Here is a 19,304-nt window from a genome sequence, read left to right on the forward strand (position 1 = left end):
TGGTTGTTATTGCTATGACATGCTGTTTTTGAAATAGTGCCATCTTATGGTTGTTATTGCTATGCCATGCTGTTTTTGAAATAGTGCCATCTTGTGGTTGTTATTGCTATGACATGCTGTTTTGATTTATTTTAGGATTGATAATCTGTTTAACTAAGTTAGTTTTATTTATTAAAATTATTATTTTTATTTTTTATTTTTAAGGCCATGCTGTGTGTGTGTGTTTGTGTGTGTGTGTGTCTGTGTGTGTGTGTGTGTGTGTGTGTGTGTGTGTGTGTGTGTGTGTGTGTGTGTGTGTGTGTGTGTGTGTGTGTGTGTGTGTCTGTGGGTGTGTCATTAAATTTTGCTAAAAGAACAAGCATTTTAGATTCAAGCGCCAGTCGCCCTCTCAAGGCTGAAGGGTGGAGATCCAGGTTACATTACATGCTGTGTGTGTGTGTGTGTGTGTGTGTGTGTGTGTGTGTGTGTGTGTGTGTGTGTGTGTGTGTGTGTGTGTGTATGTGTATATATGTATGTGTTTTGTTATTCACGGTTGATGTTTATAAAATCAACTCACCAATAGGCATGTGCCGGTATCACATTTTCATGCTGCGATTAATTGCTTTTAATTAATTAATTAAAAAATAAAATAAAACTTGCATCACAAGGTGTAATTGTGATTGTCAAAACATTTGGTAACTAAACTGAATTTTATTAAGTTTAGTGACAACATGTTACAATGATTACATGGTACAATGACTGGTAGGCTACTGTTTGTATTGCTTAACACAAATTTAACGATTTTAATTCAATACTTGGGATTTGATTTCAATCTTGATTCAGTATTGACTAATTTTGGATAAATATTAGGAAGGCTACAGTAGATAGCCCACATGGTATTTTTTTCTCATGAAAAAAAATATCTCACATAATGCTATGAAACCATATAGAGCCCTATCAGCTGGTATTATTAAAGGTTACAAATAACTAATTAAATCAAATATAATGTGGTTTTCATTATAATAACAATTATGTAGGCCAAAAGACAAGTAAAAATATAATAAATATGTAAAAAAGTGCAGTGCACATATTCAGCAAAATACTCCTCTTTATCTATTTGTTTTAGTCATCTAACATGCTGCTGGTCATTAAATGGTTTAAATGTAACGTTCTGTGACACAATTGTTCTCCTGTTTCATATCAAAAGTAACCTGCTCTGTCTTGTTTGACGGTCTTCGTGTCCTCTTTGCTCCGCGATTTTTCTCTGCGTGAGAAAACTGATGTGTCGCGTGTGAAGAGTCTCGCGCTGAATGCGTCGAGTTGGCAGCTCTGCTTTTAGAAGCGGGATGGATCCGAATAGATCGGCGGCGGCCATAGACTGTAGGCGGCGGCGTTCCTCCTTCCACCATGCTGCTTCTCTATGTGAGGACTGTTTACATTAGACTAGAAGTGCGCACCGGCCGCATGCTTATACACATGGCGATTGTTTACATCAGAGTGCGCACGTGTTTCGCGCAGCATATACGCAGTGTTTGTTTAAGCGGCTGATGGAAAATAAGCTATAATAAAAATCTAATTTCGGATCTATTATTTTTCACGGTATTTTGAAGTGCCCGCGATAACAATATCGTGCATATTCATTACCGCGATTTATCGCATTACCGAATACCGGCACATGTCTACTCACCAAATTGTCTTTCATGCATAAACAGGTTTTATATTTTCCCAGGCACGAATATCCGAATATTGAATTGGTCGCTTTCCAATCCATTAATGATGCATGTGAGAACTTATTTTTAATATTGTTTTATAAATTAAATGAACTTATTTTTATTTAAATTATTTTAACTAAATTTTTAATTTGCAGTATCAGCCGTGGTAGATCTTACGCAAGATGAAGATGACGGTGAGAGTGCTGGACCAAGTGGTGAACCTTTGAGAAAGGTCAGAAAGACCGTTGGTTCCAGCTCACCCGGTACTCCACCTACCGTCCCACCCCCCAGTCCTATCAGCCCTCCAGTCACACCTCCTGCCACCCCTCCGGCTATTCTACCTAACACTCCACCTGCCACCCCGCCTGCCATTTCCCCTGGTACCCCGCCTGTCAACCAGTCACCCGATCCATCTACCAGTGGGGCAAGCAGTCAGCAGCCCAGTCCTGACACGACTGTGTTTTACGGTAAGACTAACTACATTATCGTAAGTTTAAAAATCCAAATTGAACCAGACCATTAAGATTTTTTGTTATTTTCTACACAACAGGCTCAGCCGGAAAGCATGATGATGTGACGGCTTGGGATAGCGATCAACTGGAAACATGGGAGTGTGGTTCTTGGGCGAGTGAGTGCGACGACGAGGTATCGGTCATTGAGGATGAAGAAGTAGCACCAGCAGCAGGGTCTCAGACAGTTAATGATGACGGTGCTACTCCTCTGATGTATGCGCTTATTGATTCAATAGAATCATTGAGACAACAGTTTCGCGATGCACACAGCGAAACACAAAACCATTTAGAGACACTGCACGGGGAGGTTCGTGCACACAGCGAAACACAAAACCGTTTAGAGACACTGCACGTTCAGGTTCGCGACGCACAGATCGAAACACGTAGTAGATTAGCCGCATTGAGCGGTGATCTTCGCAGCTCTCAGCTGGAGGTACATAGCAGAGTGGATGCGCAAGATCGATTTATTCAAAATCTGGCCGATGAAATATTTCGACGTATCAATAGAAACGAAGGCATGTTCACCGAATACCATCGTGAACTGGTACTTTTGATCCATCATCTTCTTCTTATTCTCGTCGAACAGTCAGATGAGTAAAATAGATGTGTTCCATTAAATCATGTAACGATTTTTATACACTCTGATTTTATATTGTACTATTTCATGTATGCTTTTTTATACTTTTTACATATACTCTGATTTTGTACTATTTCATGTTTTTTGCTTTTTACATATACTCTGATTTTGTACTATTTCATGTATGCTTTTTACATATACTCTGATTTTGTACTATTTCACGTATGCTTTTTATATTTCATGTTTTGGTCTGAAATCTAAAATGGACGCTGCTAAAAGCTTTGACGCAGAACTGTCGCCGGACGAGATTGAAATGCTAAGTATGCTTCCGGATTCTTTAGAAGAGTATTTGTTTAATTTAGAATCTTCACAATCCTCCACTAATTTGGATCTTTTTGAATTAGCTGTAAATCCAAATATGAATTTGTACGATCATGTGCTAAGCGTAGACAACGATCCTGTTGTGCAATTCGGCTGTGTTTTAAACAACCAACCACCACCAGAGCACCCTCCCGGTAATGATACTTCACAACCATCGACATCAGGTAATGTCGACCCTACTACACAGACTCGATTAAGCCGTACGGCCATTGATAGATTGATTCGCCAGGGTGGCGACGTAAACAGATATCATGTTTTACCACGACCTCGTTTCAATAGTGTGACGCTGAGAAGGACTATGAATCTGAGAGAGATTAACTCTACAGATTTGGCCTCTTATCACACTTGCATACATGACATGCTCAGTGGGATTGTTTCCTTTGCTAGAGAATTCGACCACAATGCCCCCGTAATCAATATTACATTGACGGCTTCCAGTCTCCAAGCACCAGTCAGCGAAGTTTTAACTCACGGTAATAATTACGACGTGGATTCGCTTTTCGATCAAATTGAAAAATTTTACAGAGCAACAATCGGTTACTATCCGACAAGGCCGTTGAAATTGATGCTTCAGTAGCCATGAACAGACAAGGAGGTGGCGGTCAGCGTCGTAAACTCACAGACCTGGCCATCGATCAGGTAATTAAAAGAAAAAAGACGAGTTTATTTTGCCCCACAAATATTTCAAATAATTTGTGCTTCTCCATCTGTCTCGTGCGTTTTCTTAGACCCCAATTACCCGAGAACGAGTTAGAAAAACTGGCTACCATCATCCAAAACAACGTTGGCTTCTCCATCCAAGACAAAATCGGTCTCGGCGACATAGCCTCTTTTGAACGTGCGCTAGACATTAAAATTGTTGTATTTCACAGATCTAACGCCATGGTCTTAGAAACGTACAAAAATTCTGACGAACCCCATCCAAAAACGATTTTCCTGTATCTCCACAACGATCATTACTACATGATACTGAATTTGACAGCATTCATGGGTTCGCCATACGTGTGTCCATTTTGCTACAAATCTTTCACCAACCGCAGAAACCACCGATGTAAGCACGCCTGCAACATCTGTTTCGACGCCGATTGTTACACGCTCCCTGTAAGAACCATACATTGTCCGGATTGTTTGCGTTTCTGTAAATCGAGTTATTGCTACGAAATGCATAAAAAAAACTCGCCTCCCGGTCAGGAATACCCAGCCTGTGATATTATAACATTTTGCAAACTATGTAACAGACGTTACGACGTTAAACCGGGCGCCAAGAAAACCAAACACATGTGCCCCCCGGACAAATGCGTGCATTGTCGCGAGCGTCTGACGGACGATGGGGATCAAGAATGCTTCATACAACCCCTAGCACCTAAGGAACCCTGTGAGAAATACATCTTCTACGATTTTGAAACGCGTTACGAAAACGGTCGGCACGTGGCTAATTTTGTCTGCGCCATCACATTCAAAGGGGAGAAATTTACTGCTCATGGTGCCAACTGCATCGCTAAGCTAATCAACCGCTTCAGACAACCCCGATACAAAGACTACTGCTTCATAGCTCATTACGCCTCCAGATTTGACTCCTTTCTCATCCTGGAGTATGTTTGCAAAGCCGGGATCGAGCTTGAGGTCATAATGCAAGGGTGCAAATTAATGTTTATGTACGATGAAACGTTTGCCCAGCGATATATCGACAGTTACTCATTTTTCCCATTCGCTTTTGCCAAAATGCCTGCGGCGTTAGACTTAACGACGACTGAAAAAGGCTACTTTCCCCATCTTTTCAACAGGGTGGAAAATGAGAACTATTTCGGACCATACCCCGACAAAAAGTTCTACAACTACGATAACATGTCTGATAAAGGCCGAGAAAAGTTTGATGCGTGGTACCGCACGGTTGAGGGTAAGTTCTTTGACTTCAAGAAAGAACTGTACCCGTACGGCGTTAACGATGTCGTCTTATTACGTGAAGGGTGCATGAAATACAGAGAGTCATTCGTACACTGCACCGAACTTGACCCTTTTGGGTTCACGATGATCGCCAGCTGCGCAATGGGGGTCTTCAAAACACATTATCTCGCCAGAAACACGCTCGCCCTCACGCATAACAAAGCGTACGTCCATCAAAATAAGTCCTACTCAAGCGGTTCGATCGAATGGCTCGAGTATGTAAAAAAGACTAGAAACGTGGACGTTCACCACGCCGTAAACCACGGCGAAGTATCGATCGGCAAGTTTTTAGACGGCTACTACGAGCAGGACGGTGTCAGGTGAGGATTAGAATACGCGGGGTGCATCTTCCATGGTCATTGCTGTCGCTTTGCACCCCATCAGACGCACCCCCTGTCCGGAGTACCCTACGGGGTTCTCAGGAACCAGTTTGACGATAAGGTTGAAATTCTGCGGAACGCGTACGGTTTGCAAATCGAGGTTCTTTGGGAATGCGAATGGAACCGCATGAAAAAGACCTATTCCCTCTGTGATAGAATTTATGGCCGATTATTCTGCCCCAGAGAGACTGAACCCACGACATGCCCTCTACGGCGGGCGAACGAACGCCTATAAACTATATCACAAAGTGACCGGTGATGAGAAAAAAAGGTATCTGTACCCGTATTGTCAGGCGAGGAAAAGCTACCCGATCGAACACCCCCAAATCATTTTCACAGATTTTGAACCGATTGAAAATTATCACGGGCTTATCAAAGCGACCGTGTACCCACCCCGCAAATTACTGCACCCGGTTCTCCCTTACAGATGCCAAGGAAAACTCATGTTTCCGTTATGTAGAACCTGCGCTCACGACCAAAACCAGACCACGAGCTGTACCCACACGAACGAAGAAAGATCGCTCTCGGGGTGTTGGGTCAGTATCGAGCTTTTAAAAGCCATCGAGAAGGGTTATGTGGTAGCCAAGATAGACGAGGTTTGGCATTTTCCACAGCGGTCAGACACGTTGTTCGCCGAATACGTAAAAACCTTTTTTGCGTTTGAAACAACAAGCGTCCGGCTACCCGTCCAATGTCGTCACGGATGCGGAGAAAGAGACTTACATTCGCGAGTATTTTGAAAAAGAGGGGATTCAACTCAACCCCTAAAAGATCAAGTACAACGCCGCCCAGAGGGCAATCACGAAATTAATTCTGAATAGTTTGTGGGGACGCTTCTCTTTAAGGCAGAACTTGCCTCAAACGACTCTGGTGAGCGACCCCGAAGATTTCACCAGGATCGTTTTCAGCAATACCGACACGTTGACGTATTTCTCATTCGTCTCAGAAGACGTGGCTCTCGTCCAGCATAAACCCCCCAAAGAGGATGTTTGCAAGGCGCGCGACGTGAATGTTTTTGTAGGTGCCTTTACCACCGCGCACGCCCGACTGGAATTGTACGAATTGATGGACAAGCTCGGCGACCGACTGCTATACTCTGACACAGACAGCGTCGTATTTGTGTCTAGGGAGGGGGACTGGGAGCCGCCTCTGGGTGATCATTTAGGGGAGCTGACTAGCGAATTGGACGATGGGGATTATATAACTCAATTTTCGTCGAGCGGCCCCAAATCGTATGCTTTTGAAACAGCCAAAGGTAAATCGTGCATGAAAACTAAGGGGATAACCCTGAATGCTAAAAATTCCCGAGCTATCTGTCTCGAATCCCTGATTGGTCTGGTTGACAGCTATGTGACGTCGCATGATAGATCCAAATACATCCTGACTCAGACGGAAGACATTGTCAGGAATAAGAAGACTTTCACATTGCACAACAAATCAGTCGTTAAAAGGTTTAAGGTAGTGTACAATAAACGTAGACTTTTACGCGACTTCAGTACACTTCCTTATGGCTACTGATCAGATGATGCACAGAGGCTCTCAGGATGTTTCCGATTTTGATTTCAGACTTCAACACCCTTTCAGTTGTGTCGTGAGTGGGCCGTCCAACTCTGGAAAGTCTTATTTTGTAAAACTTTTGTTGGAAAAAGGTTTGAATATCATTTCCAAGAAAATTGAAAACATTGTTTGGTTGTATGATTGTTGGCAGACTTTGTACGATGATTTACTTCAATTGTATGACATAAAATTTGTGCAAGGAATACCACAGACTCTGAATGATGATGATTTATTGCCTGTCACCAAGACAAACCTGCTCGTGGTGGATGATTTAATGGAGCAAGCTAGCGCTAACTTGGAACTTCAACGTATTTTCACGCAATACTGCCACCACCGCAATCTCAGCTCTATTTACATAGTGCAAAATTTATTTGCCCAGGGTAAGTCCAGCCGAACCATAAGCTTAAACGCCAATTATATGACATCTGAAGGGAATGGCTGCTAAACAAGGTAATTTGGGGTGGGACAACACATTTTCGGTCGGTAGAGGGCGGGGCAATCTGATAAACACGCCTGATGACATAAGGGTGTTTGGGGACCCTGAGTTTTGCAGTACAGGCCGGGGTAGAACAGTTGCCGGTTCTACTTACGACAGTAGTGAAATGTGTGGTAGCCCATTACCAAGAGCCAGTAATTTTGAGTACGCTCCTCTGGAGTCAGAAATGTCAGGTCAAATGAGTAACCTCATAAAACAAATTGGAAGTGAGATTGGACAGTCAATCAGAGAAAGTATGATGAAAACTGATCTTCCGAATTATCCATTCACCAAGAAGTCTCAAGAAGGTGACAGTGGTCATGTGACTGATCATTCAAATACTACTGTCATTGATGCATCAAAAATGAGTTTGATCCTGAAAACTGAGGTGGCAGCACCACCACACTTTAGAGGGGATGGTTCAGATAGATACTCAATCATGGAATGGGAAGACATGATGAGGGTATATTTGAACAAACTAGATGTGACCAATTCTGACATGGTTGATGAAATAATGAACAGAGTAATGGGGCGGGCCAGAGATGTAATGAAAGTGTGGCTGCGCAATGGTACGACAACTCCTACTGTTGACTCTCTCTTTTCTGTTTTGAAGCAGCACTTCGGGGACCAGAGCAGTTCAGGTATCCCGTTGGCTGACTTCTATTCTGTGAGACCATATCCTAAAGAGGGTGCGTGGGATTATTGGATAAGATTAAACAAGGCAGCAGATGTTGCTGAGCAGAACTTGAGATTGGAAGGCAGAACTCTGCATAACAGAAGCAAAGAGTTAGCAGTTATGTTTATCCGCAACTGTCCTGACAGAGAGTTAGCTTTTGTTTTCAAGAGTAAACCTGTACAGTCATGGACTGCATCAGAAGTCCAAGAGCAACTTGATGAGTTATTGAGAGAACGCAAGTTGACTAATCAAACTGTCAAACAATTTACCACAGTTGTCTCTGAACCAGAAGTTAACGTGACTCCCCCACCATCTAAGTCTGAACAGGGTGCAGGCGTGAATGACGAGAATGCGCTGGACAAAGTCTTAACCTTGCTAGAAAAAGCGTTAGTGTGCAACGCTCAGTCTACACGGGGCCCCTGGCCTAAACAAACAGGGAATAGAAGTCGAGAATGCAGAGTGTGTCGGAGCAGTGAGCACAGCACGACTGCTCATTGTAAAATGTATAACTTGTGTTTCAAGTGTTTTGCAGCTGGACACGTGAGTTACTACTGTGACCGAACAACGTCCAGGGTGGGCTCCGGTCGGCAAACTGAAGTCACACCACAGGGAAACTAGACAGCTCCCTTCGGGCAGAGGACGAGGTGGGGCTGTGTAGTAATTCCTCTGGTGAGACTGATATTGAGTCCGTTTAATAATAAGTTTAATAATAATAAGTTTAATTTATATAGCGCCTTTCCCAAGCTCAAGGACGCTTCACAATGACAGTAAATAACAAGCAATTTACAAATAAACGGACAATGGACATTTGCCCAGTCCAAGTAATGGGCGATTGCAGTTGCAAATCGCATTACATTTGCAATACAAACATAAAACAGAGGCAACAAACATTAATCACAGACAGCATGGTGGGCAGTTGGAGTAAAGATGCAATAGATTATTGGTACCTAGGTTAACATTGTGACTGTGTTATGTCAAATAAACATTTTCATGACTGATAATACTGATTAAACAAATGGGTTTTGAGTTTATGCTTAAATTCATGCAACGTGGTTGTTGTCCTGAGAGCCAACGGAAGAGAGTTCCATAGCTTAGGGGCTATAACAGAGAAAGACCTGCCACCCATAGACGACAGACGAAATCTCCGCTCACAGAGGAGTTCACAGCCAGAAGATCGGAGAGTTCGAGGGGGAATATAAGGAGAAAGTAAGTCAGAGAGATAGGCTGGAGCAAGACCATTGAGTGACTTAAAGGTAAGCAGAAGAATTTTATAAGTGATCCGGGATGACACGGGTAACCAGTGCAGTTTAAACAGAATTGGAGTGATATGGGCAGTTTTTTTAGTGTAAGTTAGTAGTCTTGCGGCAGAGTTTTGAATATATTGCAAACGTGAGATAGAGTGTGCTGGTAGTCCAGAAAAAAGAACATTACAGTAGTCGAGGCGAGATGTGAGCGTGTACTAGTGCTTCAGCGTCTTTTGGGCTGACATAGGGACGGAGTTTGGCAATACGGCGCAAATGAAAAAAGGACGCTTTACAAAGTTCACTAATGTAAGAGTCGAACGTCAGTGCAGGGTCAAGAATGATACCCAAATTTTTGACAGTGGTAGATGGAATTATTGATGTAGCTTCAAGGTCAAGTCTGGGAATGTTACTTAAATTTTTTGTTAGAGATGGGGGGCCAGTGATTAATATTTCTGTTTTAGTCAGATTCAGACTGAGAAAATTGGAGTTGAGCCAGGTCTTTAATTCATTAATACATGATGATAGTGATGTGGTCTGGTGAATAGAATCTGGTCGGCAAGCAGTATATATCTGGATATCGTCGGCGTAGCAGTGGTATTGAAAACCGTGGCGGCGAATGATTTGTCCAAGAGGCAGAATGTAAATAATAAATAGTAATGGGCCAAGAACTGATCCCTGTGGAACACCTTGTTTGAGAGTGACAGTGGGAGATTTGTAATTGTGCATAGTGATGTAGTATTTCCTATCTGTCAGATAGGAGGAAAACCAGGATAACGCGGCTCCTGAGATACCAATCTCTGAGAGGCGCATGAGTAGGACTTTATGGCAGACAGTATCGAAAGCTGAGCTGAGGTCGAGTAGTAAAAGTAAGGAAAGGTTTCCAGAGTCACCAAAGAGTAAGAGGTCATTGATAACCCTTGCTAATGCAGTTTCAGTACTGTGGTTTTGGCGAAAACCAGACTGAAATAAATCAAAACTGTTGTTGAGAGATAGATATGACTGCAATTGAGTGGCAACAACCTTTTCCATGATTTTTGAGACATACGGTAGATTGGAGATTGGGCGATAGTTAGCGTAGTCAATTGGGTCCAGATTTGTTTTTTTAAGAATAGGTGTAACTGCGGCCGTCTTTAGTGAGACTGGAACAGAGGCAGAGAGAAGAGACATGTTTACAAGATGTGAGATAGGTGCAGAAATGACAGAGGTACAGTGTTTCAGAAGGGTTGTAGGTGCAGGATCCAGCCGGCAAGAAGAAGAATTGGATTTCTGTATAATTTCACTAATCAAGATGGGGTTGGTCAACATAAAGTTATTAAGTGTTTGTATCTGAGCTTGCTCACAACTAGAAGTGGTCGGTTCATCACTAAAAGTCCCACGTAAAGCATCCAGCTTTCCCTGAAAGTGTTGCAGAAAAGAACAGCACAAGTCGTCAGATTCTTGTAAACAGGCATTGTGCGCGGGTGCCTGCACAAGCTTATTTACAATGCTAAATAGTGTTTTAGACCTGTTGTTTGCGTTATTGATGATTTTAGCGATATATGAAGAGTGAGCTGTATTTAAGGCGGTTTTGTAAAGCTTGATATGGTCCGAAAATGCTTGAAAGTGTACAGTTAGATTGGTTTTCCGATAAAGACGTTCCAGCTGTCGGTCTCTTGCTTTCATAGCACGTAACTCAGCATTAAACCACGGCGAAGAGTGGGACAAGGGAACAGACCTAGTCCTAATTGGAGCATGCTCATCTAAAACGTCAGCAATGGCAGAATGGTACAAATCAAATATTTTGGATGGACAGGTGAAATCAAAAACATCAGAAATAGCAGAAGATGTAATAGATGCAGCAAACATACTAGCATTAATAGCATTGATCTTACGATAAGATATGTTAATATTGTCAGTACATTTAGTTGGACAAGTTAATGTAAAATCAAGGGTAATAAGCTTGTGATCAGAGATAGGAGTAACCAGACCATTGATGGAGATGTCATTCAAGCCAGATGTACAAACTAAGTCAAGTGTGTGGCCGTGGGTATGAGTTGGGAAGTTAACATTCTGATAAAGTTCAAAGCAGTTCAGAACATTCATTAATTGAGTCCTATTTGAACAGGGAGTATCAATGTGAATGTTAAAGTCACCAAGCAAGATGACCTTGGTTGATGAATCACAGGCTAACGTTAGTAGTTCACTTAGTTCAGAGAAAAAATCGTTTTGCTGTTTGGGTGGTCTATAAATCAGGATGATTGTTAGGGGACTGTTCGAGGAAATTTTCAAAACCATGTATTCAAAAGTCGTAGTAGTGTGGAAGTCCAGTTGAGCAAGCGTTATGGAGTTGCGATAGATGACCGCAAGGCCACCCCCTTTAGTAGATAAACGCGGCTTAGACAGGTGCTGGTATCCATATGGTGTTAGCAGATTAAGATGCATGAAATCATTCGGTGTTTGCCAGGTCTCAGTTAGGAATATCATATCCAGGTTTTTGTCAGTAATAAGTTCATTTAGATAGGGGCCTTTGTCCGAGATAGAGCGACAGTTCAGCAGAGCAAGGTGGTTTTGCAGCATATCTGAATTATCAGCTAAATTGACATTGAAATTTGACATTTTTACGCAGACAAGCGATCGCGGTGGACGACAGTCGCTTAGTAGGCGTTTCGGTTTGACCAGAGTTCTGTTATTTGACCAGATGCACGGGATCACAGTTGGTGTTGATTGCTGACAGTTAATGATCCTTCGGACTGAACGGTGCACGTAGCGCGGGCGCCGGGTGATCCCGAGCGAGCGGCAGTGCTCGTACGTTTCAGAGTCGAGGCGTGGGTGCCGATTAAGCGCCCTGAGTTCGGGTGACAGGTATCCAAAATCCATGTTGGAAGGTAACCCAGTAAAAATAAGGGAAACCAGAGACAGCACGAGTGCTAAAGCCTTTGATGTGGTTGTAATCGCCATGAGAAAATCGGCTATCAGCAATGTCACGTTAGCCAGGACCACAACCATCACAACATCTATAAATTCTTACGGAGAGGAAAGCTACCCAACCTGACAGCAAGCTAATCGAACAACTGGTAAGAAGAGAAGGGTGAGAGGGCTCGTAGCAGGCTGACAGCAGAGAGTTCCCAACGGTAACAACAACAAAAATACGCTCAGCCAAGTAGAAAAAATTAAGTCCAGTTTGTAGAAGGATGCAGAAAGGGGAACACCAACTGTCCAAGAAGCGGGCACAGCAAACGTAAACAATAGACGACGAAGCGTGGAGCGGCAGCCAGATGCACACAGCGTTCCCACACAGCGTTCAAAGAAACACAGAGTCTCATACGGGGCGGGGATTTGTTTATTCTTTCTTCTGTGAGAGTATTGGCAAAACGAAAACCGTAATTTTTCAGAATAGCATGCAAGTTGATCAGAGTAGCAGTTTGTTTTATGCTAGTGTGTTATTACAGGACAAAGTTGAACTTCAGGGGATGTTGGACAGTGGCTCCATGGCGACTACTCTGAGCGCTGATGTAGTTCCGCAGCTCAGAAGTGCTGGGGTGCTGGACCAAGATATCCTGAGTTCTTCAGATATTGTCTTGGTAGGTTGCGGTGGAAAACAAACTAGTCCTGATGGTGTATGTAATCTGAAGCTTGAAGTCTACGGGGTTAGTTTCAGTGTCCCTGTTCTAATTGTGAGTGGTCAAAAGGACCCAATCATCCTCGGAACTAATGTTCTGAAACCTCTAATAAGTCAGATGAAACGTACAGACCAATTTTGGAGAGTGGTGAATAGACCTGACGCAGCTGTACCATCTGAGAATAGCCACTTTTTGCGAATGCTTTCATGTATAGAGAGATGGAGGGGTGATTCAATTCCTGACAGGGTGGGTACGCTGAGACTGAGGTCATCCGTGACACTGCAGCCTATGAGTGAACACCTTGTCTGGGGTCGTTTGCCTCCAGGGTCAGTACTGTCAGCAGGGAGCACAGTGGTCGTTGAACCAAGTACTTCGCGTTGTGTGCATCGGAATGTGTTGGTTGGGAGGGTTGTGTCACCTTTGTGGGGTGATGGCTGGCTTCCTGTAAAGATGATCAATCCGACCAGTGCAGAAATTGTGCTGAGGAGAAACGCGAAGGTGGCCGACGTGTATCCTTGTGTTGCTTTGGAGGATCTCGCTCAAAGCACAGATGTGATGGTTAGCCAAAATTCAGGTGAAGTACATTTTGATAGGTCAAGTGGTAGTGTGATGACGAGTGGCTCTTCATCTGCAGCAAGCTCAGTAGGTGACCGTAGGTTGTGTGACCTGGGGCTGAGCGATCTGAATGTCAGGGACTGTGAAGTATCTTCCTTTTGGCAGAACAAGCTCATTGACCTCATTGAGAAATATGAAAGTGTGTTTTCCAGGCACAGTTTGGACTGTGGCGAAGCGAAGGGGTTTTGTCATCGTATCAGAGTTACAGACGACAAGCCCTTTCGTCTTCCGTATCGTCGTCTATCTCCCGCACATTACTTGAAGTTGAAAGAGACTTTAGATGAAATGGAAGAAAAAGAAATCATAAGAAAGTCGAGCAGTGAGTTTGCGTCTCCATTGGTCTTGGTGTGGAAGAAAAATGGTGAGTTAAGGATATGCACTGATTTCCGATGGTTAAACGCACGCACTGTGAAGGATGCTCACCCTCTTCCACATCAAGCTGATGTGCTGGCGGCTTTGGGGGGGAACGCATACTTTAGTACCATGGACCTGACTTCCGGGTACTACAACATTCCCTTACACGAAGACGATAAGAAATTCACTGCGTTCTGTTCACCTTTGGGGCTCCACGAGTATAATCGGTTACCCCAAGGATTGTGTAACAGTCCAGCAACATTTATGAGAATGATGTTGACTGTGTTTGGGGACCAGAATTTCTTGAGTCTTTTGTGTTATTTGGACGATTTATTAGTTTTCGGAAAGACTGAAAAGGAGAGTTTGGAAAGGCTCGAGATGGTGTTTCGGCGTCTGAAAGACCACAATTTGAAACTGTCTCCTTCAAAATGTCGTTTTTTGAGAAGGTCAGTAAAATTTTTGGGTCATATCGTGTCTGAAGAAGGGGTCGCCAGTGATCCAGCAAAAATTGAAGCTATTGTGAATATATCTGAGGAAGACTTGATGGAGAATGACGGCGTAACACCATCAGCGAGTAAAATCAGGTCCTTTTTAGGCATGGTAGTGTACTACCAGCATTTCATAGAGAATTGCTCTTCAGTGGCTAAACCATTGTTTCAGCTTTTGACGGGACAGAAAAGACCTAGGATGGGGAGAGAAATGAAGCGACTGAAAAGAAGCCGAGCCCTCTCTTCATCTGATTGGACTGACGATTGCAGGCAAAGCCTGGAAAATTTGAAGACTGTCTTGGTGAGTCAAGTTTTGCTTGCTCACCCAGATTTTTCGAAGCCGTTTCTGTTGTCTGTGGATGCCTCTACTAGTGGGCTTGGTGCCGTTTTGTCGCAGGTTCAGGAGGGGAGTGCTGTGGCTAGGCCCATTGCGTTTGCGTCTAAATCTTTAAATCATGCACAATCAAAGTACCCAGCACACAGACTTGAGTTTTTGGCGATGAAGTGGGCTATTAGTGATAAGTTCAGTCATTGGCTCCGGGGACACAGGTTTACTGTGTGGACTGATAATAACCCACTTAAGTACATCCTCACAAAACCCAAGCTGGATGCATGTGAACAGCGGTGGGTAGCGAAGTTGTCACCGTATGATTTTGACATTCAATACATCCCAGGACCGAAAAATGTAGTGGCGGACGCGTTAAGCAGACACCCATTTGCGACTTCGAAAATTCTGCATAGACTGACTAGAACACCATACAATGTTTTGCTGCATGAGGCAAAGTCTGTTGCTGTTGACTTCCTGCCAGTGCCTGCTTGGAATGAAGGCAGTGATAGTGGTGACAGTGTTGAGAATTCCACTGTCTGTGCTTCTTGTGAAGTAGACAATCAAACTCAGAGTGAAGATCGTACATCTCGTTGGGTGGCCGATCTTACTGATGCCTCGAATGTGACGAGAAAGGAGTCTGTTGAGTGTTTCAACGTTGATCAGAGTGATGCAACTGATGACGTGGTTGCAGAATGTGACACTAAGATGGACAGAAAATCTGTGTGTGAGAGAAATTCCGACAACTTACCCAGTTCAGTTCTGTCAGTATGTTCAATGGTGTCTGATGATTCTTCTGTATCAGCAGTTTTGAGTGATGAGTGTGCTTCCAAAGTCGATGAGCCTAATAATCCAGCTGTTACAGAAACTCCCGTGTCAAGTGTGCAAGATCAGAGGATTGAAAGAGAATCAAATGGTCAAGAAGGCCTAAGGTCAAGATTTGGAAGGCTCATTAGACCAGTAAACAGGCTAATACAGTCAATGTCTACACAGAGAGTACACGCAATTCATGAGATTTAAAGTGTTGAACGAAAACTAAGTGATGTTACACTGTTTGAAGACTTTTTTTTTTTTTTCTCTTTTTTTTTTTTTCTTGGCCATATACCTTGTATGATGTACATTCATGGGTACAATTCTGGATGTCATGTATTGAACTATGTAAAAGGCATAGTTTTCTATAGGTAATTTAGGGATTAGCTACCCCTGGGTTACCTTAATCTCAGAAGAGATAGTTGAGAGCTGATCGGATCTAATGTGATCTCAGAACATGTGACATTGTTAACTTGCAAAGTTTTTGTACGTGATTCATAATCTGGTGTAAAACAGTGGGGGTGGATGTAGCAGGGATATATTGTTACACCAGATTATTCATTTTATTTGTTTATAGTATTTAATTTTATTCGTTATTATTGTTTGTTATGGGGTATTTTATTTTGAAAGACTATTGTGAGCTCATATTAAAAGTAATAATCACAGTATGCACGTCGGCTGACGTCATACGTAGGTGAGAGAAGAAAATTGCGGTGCAATCTAGGTTCGTCCTCTTTCCGGCGATGGTGTTAGTGGAGAGAGGTACGATCTCACGAGCTCTGTACATTTCATGTTTCAGTATGTTTCATAAGTGTTCACTTCATGTTTAAACGATAAAATATGTGAAAGTATTCAAGCTGATGTTATGTCAAACTGTTCGTTCGAGTTATCAGTGTGTTAAATTAAGTTTATGAGTTTAATTATCGGGTGAACAGCGAACTATACAAAATGGCGGCGCCGAGTGTGTATCGTGTGCGAGACATGTGTCGCGTGTGAGAGATATAAAGATAGATGATATATATATAAAGAGATGTATGTATATGGTTATAATGAGATGTATTATGAAGATAACGAATCTTATATTAAAAAGTGAAAGTATATGTGTTTTAATGATTAACTACCTGGTACATTTAACGTACATTTTTGTGGTTAACAGGCATTGCAGAACAAGCAACGCTGATTGTGCCTGTGTGTGTTTTGTTTACTAATACAGGTATGTTAATTGATGTCTTAAACACTGTATTTCTGGTATAAATGTACAAAAATGCATACGAATTTCACTTTATATTATTGTTTATACTATTATATTATTATACTATATATGATATTATAATATTGTTATATATAATGTAAATGTGTGTATGTAAATGTTATGAATGGTGCCCTCGCTCTTTCCGGCGATGGTGTTAGTGGAAGAACGAGCAACGCTGATTGTGCCTGTGTGTGTTTTGTTTACTAATACAGGCACTACAATTAAATCACCCGCATCAAAAACTAGTTTGTGTGGACAGTCCTTTATTATAAAAAAAAAATTACACAACGCAGAGGGACAACCGCTACACATACCTTTCCGCAGATGCATCTTGCTTGCATTGTCGAAATTTCATTTGCCTGGGTCGATAACATTAAATCCGTCCTATTGGGGTTCTCATTCTCCCCCCCTCTCGGGCTCCCCTGGGGGTATATCTCAGAAGGTTTTTCCGTAGCAATTTTGGGTTTCTCCCTCACAGAAGATTCAGGTTGGGTAGCTGGCCCTTCCTGTCCCGGGTGCCTTCTTCCCGGCTGCCAACTGTCTTTCCAGTAGTCACCAAACTATCCTTGGTTGCCACCCAGTCTATTCCTGGGAGTCACTGGCTGCGCCAGATGTAAATGTAAAGGATACATCATGCAGATGCACTGGGACACATCCTCAGTGATGTAACCTGGGGTCATTGGGTGTTTCGGGTCTTTCAACTTCAGAAACCCTCGCCCAGGCGACCCGACCGGAGTTGATCAGACCCCGGCCTGTGTCCCAGCAGCAATTGCCCACGGTTCTGCCCTCTTAATCCACAGCCAACATGTGGCTTTCTCTGCAGCTTCAGTTGCGGATCTGATCGCCTTTCTTTTAGCTTCCCCTGTGATGCCTAGGGTTTTAAACACATTGCAGAGTGATCGCCCTGCAAATCCTCTGCAGCCCACCTCCAGAGGCTCACAACGGGTTTGCCAGCCCTGCCTTCTACACTCTTCAACTAGCTCCTGGTACTTGGCGCGCTTTCTCTCATTGGCCTCGTCCATGCGCTCATCCCAAGGCACAGTGAGCTCCAACAAGATCAACTACTTGGTAGAATCTGAGAATATAATCATGTCTGGACGAAGCCTTGTGGATATTATTCTGGTTGGGATCTTTAGCTGTTTTCCAATATCCACTTCCAGTTGCCAATCAGTGGCAGTAGTGAGGAGGCCAGACTTTGCTCTGTGAAGCAATTTGTAAAGCACTGGGATGTTTTGAGAATAATGGATGATTTTGGAATTAACTTCCATCACAGAAGTCCTCAAAATGTGATTTGTGCCTTCCTGTAAATTCTGTCAGCTTTGTACAAACATCTACATTTCGACACATACATTGTAATGTTTCAAAAATTGGGACATACACATGTATCTTTCACTGGGACCTGGTCATAACATCTGTTTTGTTTTGTTTTTTTCTCCTAATGTCGTATCTCATGCCAGGCACAATTTCAACAGGCTCAACTACGCCTCATTTGTCAAGAAAACTAGATGTACCGCATGGCGGTACAAAATATGACCGCCGCTCAGGCCTGCACTGGCTTTCCACAAAAATAAATGACGTGGAGCAATTTGGTTGTATTGCGTGTTTATGTATATACCTAAAAAAAGTAGTAGTATGTGCATGTCTGTCTGTGTGTGTGTGTATGTGTGTGTGTATGTGTGTGTCTGTGTGTGTGTGTGTCTGTGCGTGTATGTATGCGTGCGTACATGTGTGTGTGCGTGTGTGTTTGTGTGTCTGTGCATGTGGATTTGTATGTGTGTGTATGGGTGTGTGTAACTTGGCGCGCTTTCTCTCATTGGCCTCGTCCATGCGCTCTTCCCAAGGCACAGTGAGCTCCAACAAGATCAACTGCTTGGTAGAATCTGAGAATATAATCATGTCTGGACGAAGCCTTGTGGATATTATTCTGGTTGGGATCTTTAGCTGTTTTCCAATATCCACTTCCAGTTGCCAATCAGTGGCAGTAGTGAGGAGGCCAGACTTTGCTCTGTGAAGCAATTTGTAAAGCACTGGGATGTTTTGAGAATAATGGATGATTTTGGAATTAACTTCCATCACAGAGTCCTCAAAATGTGATTTGTGCCTTCCTGTAAATTCTGTCAGCTTTGTACAAACATCTACATTTCGACACATACATTGTAATGTTTCAAAAATTGGGACATACACATGTATCTTTCACTGGGACCTGGTCATAACATCTGTTTTGTTTTGTTTTTTTCTCCTAATGTCGTATCTCATGCCAGGCACAATTTCAACAGGCTCAACTACGCCTCATTTGTCAAGAAAACTAGATGTACCGCATGGCGGTACAAAATATGACCGCCGCTCAGGCCTGCACTGGCTTTCCACAAAAATAAATGACGTGGAGCAATTTGGTTGTATTGCGTGTTTATGTATATACCTAAA

At 42.9% G+C, this 19,304-nt stretch overlaps 1 protein-coding gene across 1 annotated transcript; it reads left to right on the forward strand.

Moving 5' to 3' along the window:
- Nucleotides 1–858: 858 nt before the first annotated feature.
- LOC309477525 (uncharacterized protein) lies at nucleotides 859–18,086 on the forward strand (the record flags this gene model as incomplete). Its single annotated transcript, XM_082140809.1, has 5 exons — nucleotides 859–1,761; nucleotides 1,847–2,158; nucleotides 2,242–2,788; nucleotides 4,946–5,058; nucleotides 17,704–18,086. Exons 1-5 carry the CDS (start codon nucleotides 1,680–1,682, stop codon nucleotides 18,084–18,086), a joined length of 1,437 nt encoding a protein of 478 aa, XP_081996935.1. The 5' UTR covers nucleotides 859–1,679.
- Nucleotides 18,087–19,304: the final 1,218 nt, after the last annotated feature.

The sequence above is a fragment of the Leuciscus leuciscus genome (genome assembly GCF_965113295.1).
Source record: "Leuciscus leuciscus genome assembly, chromosome: 16".
NCBI lineage: Eukaryota > Metazoa > Chordata > Actinopteri > Cypriniformes > Leuciscidae > Leuciscus > Leuciscus leuciscus.